The sequence below is a fragment of the Cyprinodon variegatus genome, unplaced genomic scaffold, assembly GCF_000732505.1.
Source record: "Cyprinodon variegatus isolate N-32 unplaced genomic scaffold, C_variegatus-1.0 Scaffold347, whole genome shotgun sequence".
NCBI classification, from domain to species: Eukaryota; Metazoa; Chordata; class Actinopteri; order Cyprinodontiformes; family Cyprinodontidae; genus Cyprinodon; species Cyprinodon variegatus.
This window is the reverse complement of record NW_015150800.1, coordinates 80,427-98,730: the sequence shown is the minus strand read 5'-3', so window position 1 is coordinate 98,730 and position 18,304 is coordinate 80,427. Positions and strand designations below refer to the sequence as shown.

Genomic DNA, 18,304 nt, shown 5'->3' with positions numbered 1-18,304 from the left:
TATTAGCGTTTCGTGTCCGTTTTGACTTTGTGTGGACGGGGCCTTAGTAATTACAAAAAAATAAATATTCTGCTCTAGTAAATACAAGCACTTAACTTGTTACTCAAAACAGAAATACAGGGCATTAGGTGCCTCTTTTTTTAGCGGAGGGGGTGGGGGGTTGGTCTTCGCTAACAAAATGAAAAAATGAGCAACACATTGTTGGATAGAGTTTAGTTAACGGACACTCCTTTCATTAAATTTGACACTGGAAGATCTTCTGTGCTGACACCCGTGTTAGTGCAGCGACATCTGACATTTTTTACTTTGTGTCACCTAATATGCTTTAGATCTCAACCACATAAAGCCTTTTGCGCATACTTTAGCTGAGCCTGTAAATAGCACTTAAAACAAACTCAATATTTATACTGTAGAGGCCTTAGACAGCGAGCAGTGAAGCATTGATGAAATTACACATCTACCTTCTCTCAAAATGTTGGCCATGTATCATAGCCAGAGCAAATACCACATAATTACATAATTAATCAGATCATGTATGTTTCCCTTCCTTCATTTTTGTTCCTTTGTGCACGAGTCAAATGCATGTAATCACTTGTTCTGTAATGTAATCTGATCAGGGCCATGTAATTCTTCATTTTGCAACAGCTCCCTGGAGCAAACGATGTGAGAGCGAGATGAATGTGGCACAGCCTCTGTCCCCTTCCTCTCTCTGCCTCTCCGCTATGCTTTGTTTAAAAGGAGCTTCCTCAGTGTGGTTAAGCGCTTGGCCGTGTAGCTGCTGGAAGCTGTGCCTCCCGCATGAACCAATATCTCTAGCCCTCACTTGTCTCTTTATATATCCGTCCATCCATCCATCTCAGATGCTGTGCTCCTCTCCTCTGCTCCCCGTCTGCCCCCTCCTTATCCCCTCCAATCTGTTATCTTTCCTTGTCTTTATTCTCTTCATCCCGTTTTCCTTCCTCCTCCCTCCCTTCTCCCTCCAGTGGCGACACCAACCATCAGGTTCCATCTATCTGTGTGTACGTCAGCAATTAGAGCATCGTGGCAGCCAAATGCCAGCCATGTCCCCAAGCTACACACACACACAGGCAGATACACACACACACACACACACATACACTCAAAGGCAATGTCCTGACAAAACAGCATGAGAACAACTCAGAACATAATTTATAATCTCGCTGTGCTAAAATCTCATTATATTACAGACATACGGATTCGGTGGCATGCACGGCTGGGGAGCCGCAGCTATAAATTCCACCAATCATAAATTATGAAAGGAAAGATAGAAATGACCACTGCCTGTCCGGATTAGCTGTAAATCACCCTCAAACATGGTTTGTTTAAGGAATTAAGTCCTATGCTGTATGAACAACCTTAAAGGGCACGCCTACATCACAAAGGTGGTAAAAAGAGTCAAATTATAGCTGCTTTGAATCTAAAGGTTGTGGGTTTATCTCGACAAATAAAGGCAGGTGTCCTGACAGCCTTTTCAACCAGATAATACAAAAGATAAGCATTTCTTCTATTTGATCATTTTTAGGTCCACTTATTTTATAGTCTGTTTTTACATCTCTCCGTTTAAACTAACTAATATAAACTAACTTAAGTTCAATTATATCTCTAACTGTATACTCCATGATCAGTAAAAATGTAAACTTACTCTTGATCACAGAGATGATTTAATAATTCATAGAAAACACCAGCAATTAATTCATAAAAATGATAAAACTCCTAATCTAATGAACCATAGCAGCAAAAAAATTTTAACTATATCTATTCTTTAGAATAAGATGTCTGCATTTGCCAAAAAAGTAGGTTGAACTACTGCTCCAAAGCAAACTGCAAAGGATGTAAGGTTTAAAGTTTGTCATCTTAACACTGCAACTTTGTTTCCTAAGACAGTATCTTATTTCTGATGGTCCTGTCCTATTTTCCTTTGCCATTTCCAAGAGTATTTAGTTGTTTGTTACGGGCTGTTATCCTAGCATTTGGATGATTCAAATGCAGAAACCAGGCAACAATCATGTGGCTTTGGATTATGATTGAATGTGAGACATAGAGAAGTGCAATAACAGAAACAGCTGATCAGTTGTCAGCTTTACTGAGTAATCCTCATATAGACAAATGCTAGGATATCATGTCTCTACCTTGAAACTGATCAACAAGCTGTTGTACTTTCTGCTTTTGCAAGTTTTGTGTATCTCCGCTGATAAGCCTTTGATTCTGCCACTCTTTGGTAGAAGATGTGCAGAGTGTCTTAATTTTATTGAGCAACCTGAAAAATTGCATAAGACATAGGAGGGAAAGAATTAGAGCTGGTCAGCAAAACATGCCAAGTATAAAGTAGAACTGACATGGACAGACAAAAAAACATGGGTATTCATACAGACGAGGGTGGTGTGGAAGGTGGCTTGGTGGTATGGGAAACAGGTGAATCTGAATAGCTAAATAACTAAACAAGTTCTTGATGTTGGGGGACTTAGTGGCTGTGAGCAGAGGAAGGAAAATGACCTGGAAAAACTAGCATCTTAGTTGCAACAACACATGGCCAACATAATCCTCGTAATGTAAAACTAAAAAGTAAAGAATGGTATACCAAAAAAAAAGAAAAATTGAAATGAATGAATAAAACATGTCCAAAGAGAAAAAAATTACTAAAATACAAAATTAACACAACATGGGACCTATCCCCTAACTGGTTCACAACAAGCATTCTTTTATTAAAAAGCTAAGTCAGAGAATCTTCTAAACTGCAGTTCTTGTTGTGTGTTTCAGGTATAAAATGATGCAAAGGGTGTTAATGGTTCACTAATACCTTAGGGAACAACAGCTGGCTTGTGTGTTCTGATCCAACATGGCTAATATTGCTGAAGATGTTAACCCTGTTTCTATAACACTTCAGACAAGTCAGCTTACTTATGCTAATTATCCTTGTGCCTCAATAGAAGGTGCAAATGGAAGGTGTATAGATGCCTTAAGCCCTACTCTGCTGGAAGACTTGGGAAATGCCACCTATATGGCTGTTGCTCTAACATCTACCAACAATGCAAGGATTGGCTGAGACGTGCACAAGTACGTCCTTGGTGGTTATGTTCCCTTTGAGAAGGATAATGGACCCTGGAGCAAAGCAAATCCTTTCAGCAATGATGTGAGGAGGACAACATGATGTTTTTGATATCATCCAATTGAGCACAAACCGCACAAACAAGTCTGATTAATTGAGAGTCCACCTTGCAACTTAAAGGAACACTTAAGTTGGCCCAAAGCCAAAGTTACACCAACACCAATAATCACATTTTTAAACTTATCAGCTGGCTCTCAGCTGTGCTTTCTTTGGTCTATGTTTAATTTGATGCATAGGATAGCAAACAATACATTGGCATATTTATGTCATTTAACCAGATGGAAAGATTGAAAGTGTCTTTGATTGAAAAAAAATGTAACATCAATTTTAAGCATATCAATCATGCAGCATTGTTAAAAGCTTTCTGTATACAGACTTGAAACAAACAAATTTGGTCATTTTAACGAAAAAAGTTAATTTATTTTCCTTATTTTTCCTACTGCCTTGCAAGTTTACAATAGTATAATTATATTTAAGGAGAAAACAATTTTTGCTTTAGTGAAACTATGGGGGGAAAAATGTCTTTTTTCCTGACCAGCATATTTTCACAGCCTCATTCATCTCATTATAGCCCTCTTCTTTTACTTTTTCACAAGTTGGATTCCATTTGCAGACAAACCTGGTCAAGGCAAAGGTGAAAGCATGCTGCCAAAGGCCATCTCCGACCCTCGACTGTCAGCTTGGCTTTTCATTAGCTCTCTGCCATTTCGTGTGAGATGTCAGGGTCTTCATAACAGTAGGACGTGACTCAGTTCAGATGGATGCCAAGAAATTTCTGAACAGAACAAGCCCTCATGTTAACCTGGCTCTTTTAACAGGTAAAATCAAGTTTAGATAAAAATAGAGGTAAAAGAAGAAGTACAAAGGCTTCTGTGGTGAAACAGGTGCAATCAAAGTGCTTCCTAGTCAATACACAGAGAGGGACCATTTAAAAACATCAGGGGGCTGGACTTAAAGGGTGGCATTAGACTTTGAATGGAGAAGGATCTAATACATGGATGGTCCTCTTCCTCAAGCAGCCCATTGACTCCAAACTGAGCCTATTAGCAAGACAACACACCACTAATGGCAGTGTTACTGCTGCCGCTGCCCCTCCATGTGCACGGAGACCACCCAGCATACACACACACTAAACACACTCACTTTCCCTTTTTTTCCTTTCCCACGCTATCGTTACATATCATAGAGGGAATCCACATCAAAGTGTTACTTCCATTAGAAAACATAACAGTGTGTTCTTGTGGTTCTGTGCAAGGATCTAGTTGTGAAGACTTAAGATAAATGGGTACTACAGCAGCTGTCAATATGCACTTTTAGGTACCAGGTTAGAGCTGGAAAAGGAGGTCTCACATTTCCTGGTAAAAGGTGGTTTATGGTTTTAAGGAGATGTTGCTGGGTTTTAGTGAGGTTTCCATTATAGGTTATCAGTAGCTTATATTTTACCTGCACTCTTTTAAATGTAATATAAATCCAGATTACCCACTCAACAATAGAGCCGAGGTCAAAGCAAAGCAAGAACTCTTTTAGATATAGAAGAATGTTAGATCCATATGGAAGTCGAAAAAACTGCCTGGTCTAAAGTAATACACGCCTAAACAGAGATTAAAAATTGTAATATCTATATAAACAATTCAGTAAATTATACAAAAGTGTCAGAATGCATAAGCTGAAACTCAAATTTAGCTTCTAATTTACTACTATGGCATCATTATAAGGACATCAGTTTGCAGAAAAACACTTTTATAATTATGTTCAGATTATATAGGGCTAGTGGTATTGGATTGGAGGATTAAAATAAAGCACATTTAAGTTATTTGATCTTTTTAAACCACAAAATACTATTATAAACAACATCAAAAACAATATCAAAGTTCTGCTTGTTGTCAAAGTAAAATTGTCACTGGTTTAACAATCAGAATTTCCAATAAGAACCATTACATAGTTCTACAGTTCCAGCACTTCTGTTGATGGGTTGCTTATAGCGGAGACATGACACAGAGATGAAAGATCATTTTAGAGGAGGACTTGAGTTAATTTGAAGTTGTGAAAAAACAAACAGACAATAGCCCTGGACTTCTTCAATGTTTGCATTCTTCAGCGTGCCATACTATTACTCACCTGGTGAAGTTCTTTGTCATTCAGAATCATTCAGAGTTGGAGACAAGCTTGATGTAATTTTATAATCTTTGTCAGTGCCAGTCCACAAAGTTCTCTATTAATACTTATTATACAATTCTAAAATCACCAAAAAATATTTTTATGGGCCAAGTTTATTACAGCTATACTTGCTATTAAAGGTTACAACCTTATTTGATCAACCACCAGGAAATAAAATGTTGTAATAAATGCACATAAATGCTATGACATTTTTAAGATTTGAGTTGTTTTAAGAAAATTTGTCGTCTTCTATACACTCGGTGTATGCAAAATGACACTAAACATAGTCTGTCTCTAAGTCTAAAATAGGACTCTGCTTTCATATTGGTGTCTCTTCGACGAGACGTTATATTTAGCCTTAAAGACCAGCTGAAGCATATGTGAAATGTAGATGTCAGATAAATTTTTACTGTAGACAAACATTTATCTGCATCTAACATTTTAAAAAGAACCTTAGGTCAAATGAAAAGAAAACCATCCCCGAACCACCCCTTTAAATATTGATACTCAGACCAAAAGTTTTGAGAGTTTTGGGAAATAGACTTCCTGTATTCATTTTAGGGCCATGAGATCCAACAGGAAAATGCACCTTCAAATTGAACCTAATGAGGTTATATTTTTCACATAATAATACTGATAGTACTGCTGTTGTTATAAAAATGTTCCTTAGTCATATATATTGTGTTGATTCTATTTCAGAATATTACTTTGTTGAATTAATATGTATCCTAGTGGGAAGAAATACATTAATTCTAAAAAGTAGTTCAGAAGGAAAAAGAAGCTCTGTTCTGAAAATGAAAAATGTTGAATTCCACATGTGACCAGCAGGGGGATGGAGTACAGAAAGAACATAAAAGCTTCTATCTTTTAAGCCTCACATTTTCTTCATTGTATCATTTAATACTATTTCTCATTTCCTTCAGTCGAATAAACTTTTAGACCCAGTATTTGTTTTATTCACTTTTATACATCTGACCATAGTAGTCTTAGGAATATTTTTCTTTTTGAGTTTTAAAGCACATAAACAAGAAATTTCTCTATAAATTAAATTGAGAAACAGAAAAAAATAATCCTGTTTATTGGTGTATAACTTAGTTGCAACCTTATTCTGTGGTGTTATGCTTATTTACAATTTCTGGCATCCAATATGTAAAATAAGTATCTGATTTCAACATAACATAAAATTAAAGGTTTTGATAAGTCTGTTTTATCTCTGTCAGACCTGCAACCCAACACCACTTTAGTGAACTCTGACTCTTTCTCACTAACTTCAGTCTCTAGTGCGCACTTTCTAAGAGTGTCTGCTAGTCCACTTCTTTTTGTTAAGAGCTGGACTTCATTGGCTTTATGGCAAGTAGCAGTCTCTCCAGCGAATGAAAGAGAAAAACGGGGGGAGATGGAGGGAGAGAAAGAGAGGAGGTTGGGGGGATAATTCATTCACTTTGCCCACAAAGCGCAGTAGAAATCACCCAGGGGAACGAAACGCCAGACAGAAAAGGAGCCGGGGGGGAGAGAAAGCACCCATTTACAGTCCGCAAACGATATAAAATGAACACTTTTTATGTTTCTTTTATTTAAAATGCAACTCAAGTCCTTTTAGATTTGTCGCGTTTAATGTTGTAAATGTGAGAAACAAATGGTGTTTTGATCCGTTAAGCTTTGGGGAATTAGGATACTTTAAATTAGTCTGAAGAAGATAAAAAGAAAATACTTGGATGGAAACAAAAACCTTAGAACATTTTTTCTTGTTTTGCTTTTTGAGGTTTTCCTTGTGAGTGCGTCTATAAGGTACTGAGCGACCCGAGCGCTGCGCGGCAGCACTGCACCTCGGTGCGCCCTGGACCCCCGGTCCCCCCCCCTCCCTCCGTTCCTCCTCATCCACCCCCACGCTCTCTGCTCAGCTCCAGCCTCACACACGTCGCTGTTGAGGACTATGACCCCCCCCACCCCCCGCACCGCCACCCTCCCCTCACACCACTGCCTGCCACCATCTCTGCGATCCTGCGCTCTCTCTCGCCGGCTCCGCCGCTCCTTCCTCACTGATTGTCCCTCTCGGTGCGCGATAGTGCCACTGATACCCACTTTACAGCGTGTCTGTGGAAAGTCAGCCTCTCTCTCTAAGTCTGTGCGTCCCTTGCTCACCCTTGTCCTCCTCTCTGGTTGCGCTGTGGCAAACTAACAAACAGAGGAGGTGTTAACTACTTTTTTTTTTGTTGCTTTTCCTTTTACGCGCCCTCCCGTTATCTCCCGGTTGCTGCCGCGCATTCGCGAAAAAGGGCCGGTGCCGCACTGATGATACTACTCCGCAGAAAAGTTTTCGGTTGTTGTGAGGATAAAAAAGAAAGAAGAAAAAGCCGGAAACCAAGCAGCCGTCTGCAATAGAAGCGGATTCTCGCCACGGAGAGGTGAGTTTACTCCTGTCTGTTTGTTGTTGTTTGGTTTGAAGCACAAACACCTTCCGCTTTTACGCTTTTTTTTCACGTTCTGCCGCAGCTTTCTGATTTCTTTAGAGGCGCTTCTAACTTTCTTTCGCGGTTGCGCAAAAAGTATGTAAAAATGTCACGACATGTGTTTTTGGCCACATAAGCGCGTGCGTTCAAATCTGTTTATGTTTTCTTCATTTAGCCGCGCGTGCAAGCGTGAAATCGTGTATGCCCTGGGTTCCTCCAACAAGAAAGTGGCATCTTGATTTGTTGTGGTGCTGACTTCGATGCCATTACGCACAGGTTACTGTCACCAAAGTGCATGGCATCCCTTCACAGGGTGCAGCTTATGCTCTTTAACTTTTTGGGGAGAATTCGTAATAATGAGTCATTATGAAAGTGTACTGAAAAAGATTTTTGTTATCACCCATTGATCTCTGTGCATCAGTAGAACCTAGAAAATCAAACTTTATCCTTCAGTTTTTATCAGGACCACCCAGCTGAACCGCAGTGATCATCCGGACAGGCCTGCTTCTGGATATGTTCAGTAAAAATTAAAGAACATGAACCCGGCAGCTCTCTTTACGCAGAATTAACAGGATGTGTTAGTTGCATTGACTTTAGGGTAGTAAAGCAGCCATAATAAGAAGCGCATGTGGAGTTAGGAGCCATATACTGACCTCGTTATTGCTGAGGTTGAATAAAGATTGTAATGAGTCAGATTTTCATAGAAGAAGTCGATGTATAACTTTTCTCTCTAATTACAGAAATAGCTTTTTATTCTGATTATCAATTTGTTTTGGCCTTGTTCATATAATTAAAATATAAGAAAAAAAGTGATATATGAATAAAATTGAAGGCATACATTTTAACGTCAAAATGTAGCATTTTTGTGCAAAGTTAATGTCTCAGGGAGAAGCAGACGGCTTGCATTGATGATGCACGTGCACATAAATGTGTGCACGCACGCAAACACGCTTTTGAGGGATAAAGCAGTTGGGAAACACCTGTTAACTGGGTAGAGGATATAATTTACATCACCATCGCCCTCCCACCCCCTCACCCATTGCAACCCTCCGAAGACCCCTGAGGGGTTACCTCTAGTTTGACGGCCGGGCAAAGGGAGTCTGGATAGGGAGCGAGCGCTGCTGCTCCCGCGGGTTGCTCAGCGTTCTAATTTGAGGTGAGGGAAGAGAGAGAAAAGGAGAAATAAAAGAAAACACGGCTGAGATATGTTTATGTTTAACTCCAGGGTAACATAAAAAATAAATAAATAAATAAAATACAACTAAAATAACTTTGGCTTCCGAAATGAAACCTTGTAGACTTTTCCCCTTCATCTTCAGTGGATGATTTTGTTCTTGACCCGTATGTTTTTCCAGAACTGACTCCAACCCGCGTAACGGACTCGCACACGCCCGATCCAATCTGCGCGCAGTGGCACAACATTCAGAAGAGGAAAGAATCATAATAAAATTAGAACACTGTGCTCAAAGTACGGCAGAGTTATTAGTAGTAATTTCCGACTTGCTGCCAACAATAAACGGTGCGTAAAAAAGGCACTTGACGGAGCAAAGGTGCGCCCGGGGCGGGTCACCGATGATTGAGTTAAAGCTTCTCCAAAAACAGGAACTCGGAGACTTTAAGTTCGGGTCCGGGACTATATGGTCTTAAACCTCCACAACAAATCCGTTCTGTTTCATTCCACTGATCTGATTAATCAGCTTTGACTTATTTCGATCGGTAGGGCGTTTTATATATTTTTTCACTGAACATATTAGATAGTTTTAATTATGTTAAAATGTGAGGTTGACGCAGAACCTGTTGGAGCAGTGCGGATAAATCATTAGATAAAGTGACGCGCATAAAAGTTATTCATTGATTTTAAAGTTATGTTTTAATTATTATATTTAAATAAGAATACAGAATTATGTAAGCAATTTTTACTTTTATGTGAGTTATTCGCGTTTGAATCACAGGCCTCCATGGACGGAGCTATACAGTTTACTCACAAATATATTTAAATATAAAAAACAAAATCATTAAAGAGTTAAATCTTTTTCATAAAATGATTTCTCAATATTTATCCTCTCAAAACTCTTTTAAAGAATATATGTTAATTCATAATTATGAATAAATTTCATTTATTGTAGAATTATAAAACTGTAATATTAAAAATAACAATAACATTTATAATTAAAAGGATTTGTTGTTTATTTTTCAAATTATGTTTAAATCAAATGGCAGTTTTAATTCGGACTAAACTGTATCCTATTTAATATTTAAACTAATTGTTAATTAATAGTCCAAAATATTTTGACTCACTTAAATTCATGTGACCTCGTCTCTTTTAAAATTGTTGCTTTTATTATTATAATGAGTGTTTTATAACTGCTCACCCATTTACTGCATGAGTCTGTTTTATTAGGACAATTTTGATTATCTTGCTTTCAATTAAATCAATAAATCAATAATATTTTGCAAGTGGATTCATAGCTCTATAGAGTTGTTATTTAGAAACTTACAAAACGAAGAAAGTATTTTTTATTTAATTTTTTTGTTTAGGTGAAAGGGCCTAACTTGGACGTTTAAACTTCCTCTCCCCGTGTCGCTTTTTATTCAAAGATTCCTCTTTTTTCCTCCAGGAATAAATTTTGTATTTTTCTTTACCTTATCTCTCGTCCCAAAGGCATAATATATAACCGTAAAAAAAGAGAGGAACGAAAGTGTCGATGTTTGAGGAAAAGTAGTAGAAGATGATTTATCTGTCAGCGTTTTTCTCCTTCAGCGGCACCCGGTTTTCTCCCACTTCTCTCCCCGCAGTCAGCTGTTATTGCTCGCCATTGATCTCCCCTTTGCTCGCTCTCCTCTCTGCGCGGCGACAAGTGAACTAAAATTAATGTCTATTTCACACCCCTCTGCTACGGAATCGATGCGCGCAGGGAGAGAAGTTTATTTGAATTTGGATGTGAGGAAGAACAAAAAAAAATAAGAAAAAAAAAGAAAAAATCCCTCTGCGTGTTTAATTGCCAAATGGACAACTTTAGTTAAGTAAACGTGGAAAATCAAAATACATAATTTTTTTTATTTTGTTTTTCTGTTGTGTTTGGCACAAATACAGCAGCGGCAAGGCCTGCATTTCTCTCAATTTCTCTACTTTTCTTGAAGTAATAAATGTAATACTCATTTCAATTTTGGGTGCTTTACTTATCCGATTTCGTTTCTTTTTATCTAAAAAGTTGTTTCATTAAAAGCCACAAAGCTCATTTAAATAAAACAGACGATAATTACTGCTAAATGCATTGAAGGTCTCCCTTTTCCCCCCCCATATGGAAATATTAATGCGTCGTGACGCACAGATTATCCCCCCCCCCTTCTGCGTCCCATAAGATGACGCCGATAGTAAATTACCCTCGAGCCGCTCCGTCGCGACTGCTTTGATGACCCCCTTCAGTCTATTAAGTCCTATCAATATGTACTAAATCCTAATTCTTCATTAAAAGCAAAACTAACTCCTTCTTTGCTTCTTGAAACACCCACGCCCTCATACCACTGCTGTGTTATTATGCATTTTTTTGTTGCGCCAATAACAGACCTTATTTTGCATGCAGAGATGTATTGTAAATAAACGCATCGTTGGAAAATACCAAATTATTGACACTGTGTGAGGAGGAGAAAAAGTGCGCAGGGCGCGCTTTGCGTCTCCAAACTTTGCCTTATTGTTATCTTAGAATAGAGACAATCATTATGTTTAAATGCGCGGTCGGATGCAGTCATATACTGTCTGACTTTTCAAATAAAAGAAAAGCTTACTTCTTTTGTTTTTATTTTTGTTTGTTTTTCTGTTTTTTTTAAAGCGACTATAAAAATGACAGCCTTTCCGCTGCACAGATTGAGTTTTGGACACAATTTGATCATTATGATTGATTTATTTAATGTTCTGTGTTTGAACTCGTTTAGGAAAGTTGTATTTGACATTTCTCACTGACATGGCGTTTCTGTCTAATATATCATTCTGTTCTGCTGCTTTTTTTTTTTCTTGGGTACAAATCTGTTTTGGAATGACTAAGTGAGATTTGTATTTCAGTGGCTGTACACAGTGAGGTTGGGGAATGTCCAATCCTTTAATTTGCTGGCAGCCCTATGGCCTCCAGAGGCACTTAGCCTGTCCTTACATCTCAAAATTGAGAATTTAAAGGATATTAGATGGTTTAAAAAGTATGATGGTGCACTGGACCTTCATTTCGATTTCTGCCTCAACAACAAATTCCTGAAATTTTGCTTTTACTTTTGGTGTGCTGTCCAGGGTAATTTTTGTAGGCCCCGGGCTAGAGCCAGTTTGTGTGCCTTATCAACACATGTTTATTTTACTCTTCTAAATTACAAAAAAAAATTACAAATCAACTTTATGTGCGCTTATGATTTAACCACAATCTGTATCAATATTGTGTCTTCTATGCTTTTCAAAAGATTTTTTCATTATAAACATGCAGAAAAATTTACTCTAACACAGTAACTGGACAGGTGCATTTAGTTAAAGCCTGTTGTCATGACATCTCGGGTCATTTATATCAATTAGTTTGCATTTGGTTTTCTTCATGACAATTCAACAAAATAAATTGCGTATACAAAACTTCCAATCATAAATCTTAATGCCTCAGGATATTCCCACAGTAAGCCTCTTTATTTTTTTGTGATTGTTTGTTTTCCTCAAGTTTTGCCAATGTTTAATAGCTATAAATTATTCCTTTGCTTTGCTTCCTCACACCCGTTTATGAATGACTCCTTCTAAAATCTATTTCCCTGCCATTTTGTAGAAAATACTTCTATTTCCTTTGTTAATGGAATTATCTTGGCAAAATGATTTCCTCAGCTCTGAGTTATATCCCTCTTCCCTGCAAATATGAATACAGACACAATTATTTCTGTTATTGATGACAGGAAAGTGGAGTAGCTTCCATCCAGTCATTTTCTATTGGAGGGAAATCACTCCATAGAGGAGGTTGCTGTGCTGTGCTTAATGGTTTGATTGCATTGGAGAAGGCAGCCTCTTGTAATGCCGTTACATAGGGAAATATCACTTGGAGACGCTATTGGCAACAAGAGAAAGTCGAAGAATTAGCCTAATGGGGAGAGTTGTGTCGGATGTCAGATACTTTCTATTCTCCATATTGCCCGGTGTCTCTGTCTCTGTGTGTCTATACAACCTTCGAGCGGCCGAACTGACCCCTCCTTCCCCACATCACATCTCTCTCAGGTTTCTGTGCCCATTTATCAGCTGCATTGCAAGCCGGATACCAAGCTCCCTGCTTGGAAAATAAGCTAATATCCCCCCACTTCACCCTTTCCACACAGCTCCCCAGAAGACACTGTTGGTGCATTTTGTTCTCATCGATTACATACAGGCGCTATCTTTGTAGCTTGGTTATATTTTTTCTCTGTGCGGCCTGTAACTCATGCGGACAGGAAACCAAACCGATGGTGGTGGGGGTGGCGACTGGTCAGGATGTAAATGGACACGCGTACCTGCAGAGACACATCCCTTCACATGTCTGCTGTCCGCAAACCAGCTGGTGTTTATCCCAGAAATCCCAGCCAGGTTATAAGTGCTTCATGTCATGTTAAATAACTTTATGCTTTTCTGTCTTAATCATTGCCTCTTTTAGATTTTCTATACAACCTCTACAAATGTTGCCTGTCTGACAATCTGTAAAGTCCTCCAATACTGTACAGCAATCAGCCCCGCCCTACTGTTGCCCAACCTGGCAAGATAGGACACAGTCATAAACAAAAAGAACTTTTCCTCTGTTTAAATCGCTATCATAAACTCTACAAAAGAGGATTACTCCAGCAGAAATCAGTGAGTGAAAACTGTTTTACCTGGCAACAGTTTTTCCTCGTTAAACTGCAGCTAATTGACTTGCATGTGGCTTGCAGAAATAACTGGCCGGCCTGCTGCTTGTCTGCCTGCCAGCCGGCTAGATTAGAGGCTGCTGTTGTACAACCCAGCACAGTAATAAAGACTCATAGGAGGGCGCCTGGTGCCACACTTTGACTCAGTCACTTTCTGACAGGTAAAATTGAAAGTTGGCCACATCTTTATCTATGAGTGCAAATGACGTTATATTAGGACATTTTAAAGAGATTTAAGCTGATAGAAACTCAACACAAATCACTGAGGATGGAGAAAATCTGCAGCTCTCTAAATAGTGTGTAACCGAATCATGCTGCACAGAGCCGGCCCAAAGCATAAGCATTAGGTGCGATTGCCTTGGGACTCTGCTGCTTTGTGGGGAGGGGAGATTAAGAGCTCTTAAGAGCAAAAGACAGAATGAAAATTATTGTGTGTGAACAGAAATTTGTTTTATAAAGGAAAAATAATTTTTGCAAACAGAAAATGCAAAAATTGAAGCTTCATTTTTCATAACAAACAGTTCTTATAAACTGGATTTCAAGAGTGCAGTCTCTCATTAGCCACTGGCTTTAATTATGGTAGATTTTTCTACATTTTACAACAATCCAAGCCACTTCTTTAAGGTTGTAATTTGGTATGGGACATAAATAAATCATAATTAATATAATAACATAGTTGTATTAGTGATGTAACTAAATCTGTCTAATGAAACTTGATCCAGTTGTAATCAACTGGATAAAACCGTAACAGCAGTTCTTCAAAGTACAGTTTTGAAGTAACTGAATCTTTATCTGGCAAAATCAGATACAGCCTTTAAACACAGATTTTAAAGTTTGCAAAGTATTTTTTTTTTTTATGTTGCTAAAAATAATATGTCGTTTTCATAAACCCAATATTGCGTATGAGCTTGTACACCTCTGGTCAGTGGTCCCATGGTTACTGGCAGATAATGAGCTAAATGGAAATGAAGTACCTAATCTTAATCTGCCTAAGGCTCCTTATAACTTCAGGTCAGAACCAAGGTTGCATCTCAAAGGAGACAACTAAAGAGATGCTGAGTCTGGGAGCGAAATAAAAGTCTGGCAAAAGGAATAGAACCAGTTTACCAGTGGGCCAGAATTATGCTGTGAAGGTAGTCATTTATGAGCAATGGAATGGTTTAGTCCTGTCTGGAACGAGGAATTAGCTGGCCCTGCTCAACTGGGCCTTCCTGGTGAACGCAACGTAAAAAAGAAAAATCCCCACCACAGGTCGGGGCCGTCTTCCAAAGCGATTTATTTCTCTGCTGGCCATGACTTTGTCTCTGAATTTAAAGTAAGAATTAAGCAGTAAATCCTTTTGTATTTTTTACAGGCACATTTAATGAAATAAGGCACTAAAAGCACATGCAGGCTTACTAGAATAAAACACCCTGCAAAAATATTTGTCTCCAGTAAAGTGAATTCAAGCTTATCCAATCATTATTGATTTTGGTGGAGTATTGCCGTAGCATCATTATCCACCTTACGGTGATGTGTAAGTTTTCCCCTTATTAAATCTTACAGTAATACATCTTTCTGTTGTTGCATATTTCCTTCTGTGGCGCAGCAGCTGTTGACTGCAGTGAATAACAGGGTTACAGATTTCATATCAGAGAGAATGAGAAAACAAGACAGAAAAAAAAACTCAGGAAGGAAATATGATATTGGATATTCGAAAGGCATTCGGAAACAATATTAGATTTTTAACAGCTGGACGTTAAGACAAGGACAAATAATATGTGCGACGAGGAAGAGGGCGGAGAGATAAATGGTTGTGATTCTTATTCACAAGGACATTTGAGCTTTGCCTCATGGCCAGACATGAATGAGTAGATTTCAATAGTATCGACTGTTGCTTTGGACATCAGCAAACACACATACTCCCGCACAGGCATAAAGACTGACCGTCTGGAATACAGAATGGACTTGTCTGCTGTTCAGGATTTTCTGCTAAAAAAAATAAAAAAATAAAAACAGCATTACAAACTGAAAGGTTCTGAATGGGATCGGCCTTTTTGTCTTATGGGAATCTACAGTCTGATCAACATCTAAACTTTAGTTTTTAGAGTAAACTTCTTCTCAAATGTACAAGCTGCAGTATAATTAAATGTAGCCTTGAATCAGTTTTTGTTGAACCAGCTTTTGCAGCATGAGGTTAAAGGTTTTTTTGTATCTTTGTGCAGGTATTTTGTTCTTCCCTTCTTTCTTGAACCCTTATAGTTCAGTCAGGTTTCTGAGCAGCTTTGCTATCTTCTCTACAGCTGCTCAAACAGGTTAAGGTTAGACTTAGTTCTTTTTATGGGGCATTAGAACTTATTGCAGCACTTTGGAAACCTTGTGTTTATTTAAACCGTGCTATATAAATAAAGTGGATTGGATTGGATTATTGGTTGTTTCATTTCTCTACTTTGTTGGATTAAGCTTTAATCGTCAGAAAGAAAGCTGCATATTTGATTTCTAAGTGCTGCAATTTACCCAGATGCCTTTGAAATAAACCAAATTCCTCATCTGCGCACTTCTTAACCTGAAAGTTGCTATATAATTTTTGGCTTTAACTAATCCTGATGTTCTGCTTAATGGCTAGACATCTTTAGTGTGATCTTATCCGTCTAAAGGACATTGTACCAGAGATCTCATGGTTCTTCTTTATATAGCTTTGCTAACTCAAGTTGTGCTGTCAAATTCTAAAAGATATTCCTTATCCTTGCATTTTTTTTGTCTTGATTAGACTTTTTCTAACTGTACTATCATAAAAGAGAACTTTATGCGGGTAAAAGAGACCTGTAGAGTCTAGAAGGGGCTTTATTTCTTTGCATGTTGCATGGTCTGATTTGCTGCTGCTAGCTGTCTCAAAGCTCCTCCACTGGTGAGTAATCTTTCTCACTGCAGAATAATTGACTTCCGCTTGTTTAAAAATCACCTCAGAACTCTTCCTGTTTTGATGGGTGGGGGCCGTAGCTTCAAATGAAATGCTCAAAGTTCAAATGGAATGTACTTCTCGCGTAATAATAATAATGGTGACAAAGTTTTTAAACTATGGTTAGATAAATTAGCAGAATAGCGTTGTTTTCTAATAAAGTAATGTCCATTAGTCAACTGATTTATGTTCACATTTAATTAGTTTCTCCTATTTTGTTTTTTTATGATTACATTTGGGGCCCGAGCTGTGTGACTTTGAATTATAATTTTTTTATTTGTGGGTGTCTCTGTCTTCAAAAGGCAGAGGACTGATATAACTCACTCTGTCTTGTACTGATATGTAAGAGTAGAACTTTGATGCTTGTCAACACTTTCTAAACATACCCAGGGAGCTGGAATGACACACACGTTAAGTTACACTCAGATTTATTTTGTTTCTGACTGCTTTTCTATTCTATCCATTAAAAGAAAAGACCAACCCTTAGCTCCTCAGCCGCTTTCCTTCCTGACAGTGGGCACACACATACTGAGCAGTCACAGCCAACGAGACGTTTTCATGGCAAAAATTGGATGCTCTCTTCTCGTTCCTCTCCAAAACTCAGCAGCACTCAAAACTCAAAGTGACATGTTTTGGCTTTGTGTTGAGGCAAAATGCGTTACTTACACACTCAAAGCAGTCATGCTAAGAAAATAGCTATTCTGACAACAGTCAACAGAAAGGATGTCTTCAAGAAGAAAAGACGCTGTTGTTGGTGCAGCTTTTCAGATCTAATTTTACTTCCTAAATTTTTGCTTTTTACATTTTGACCCAGTTTACAAAGGATACATTTGTTAAATTATGTCGGAGATCAATGAATGTACAATTTATTTGTTTATTTTTTTAAATGTCATACCATTGAAATTGTGTATCCATACCTCCTCCAAAAATGTACCCCTGCTTTGCTTAACTTTTAAATGGCATTACATGATAATTCTTAAGAAAACAATAATCTGCATGACCAGGATGTTAGTTATTTCTTAGTGGAATCCTCATCCTCCTAAAGGCTCATATTTCAAGGGCCAAACTCTCCCTCGAAACCATGTTAAAGCACGTTACTGTTGACACCGCAATTTTGCCAACTTGCACAACATTGTCACTTAAAGTGCAAATTTGACATGAAAAGCCCTTCTCTTGCTTTTCTGTGTTTAATATCGCGCTGACAACTGTATCATTCCTGCACACTGTAATCAAATAATGACACCGTGGTAAATGTTCCCCCGTGACATTTCCTATTATAAAATGCACAGAGCCTGGTGTCAGACAATGCGTGGGTGGTATCACTCAGTGGCAAATGGGATTGTAAGTGGCATCTGGATGACATTCGGCGTGTTTGCATTGGAAGTAATTGCACTAGTATATTGATGATATGCATAGGTGTATGTCATCTGGAATTATGATTGTTATTCTTGAAATAAGGGGGGGAAATCACATCACTCTCCATTAAAATCTGTTTGACACTTTTATTGGGGGGGATATTACAAGTGTGTATGATTGCACTTTAAATCACACATAAAGGTATGTTTGATATGTAAACCGGTGATAGAAAAGTACAGAAATATTAAGCATCTCCAGGTTTCAAAGATTAATTTCAATCTAACAACCATGTATGGCTAAATATGTGCATTTGCATGCATTTGTGAGCAATAGCTGACCACCAAGAAGCCAGTTTGTCTAACAGAGTTGTAGACATTTGCTCATTTTACA

The 18,304-nt window shown here is 38.2% G+C and overlaps 2 protein-coding genes across 4 annotated transcripts in view; both read left to right on the top strand.

The window, feature by feature from the left end:
- The window catches only part of LOC107091672 (leucine-rich repeat extensin-like protein 2), a 10,939-nt gene extending 3,612 nt beyond the window's left edge, over positions 1–7,327 (top strand). The window contains exon 2 of the mRNA XM_015385737.1: positions 7,047–7,327. Coding sequence (XP_015241223.1) covers positions 7,047–7,327 — 281 coding nt within the window. The remainder of the gene's footprint in view (positions 1–7,046) is intronic.
- LOC107091671 (E3 ubiquitin-protein ligase Rnf220-like) overlaps positions 7,276–18,304 on the top strand; it is an 80,387-nt gene continuing 69,358 nt past the window's right edge. For all 3 annotated transcript variants that reach the window (XM_015385734.1, XM_015385733.1, XM_015385735.1), the window contains exon 1: positions 7,276–7,689. The gene's annotated coding sequence lies outside the window, so the exon portion shown is untranslated. The remainder of the gene's footprint in view (positions 7,690–18,304) is intronic.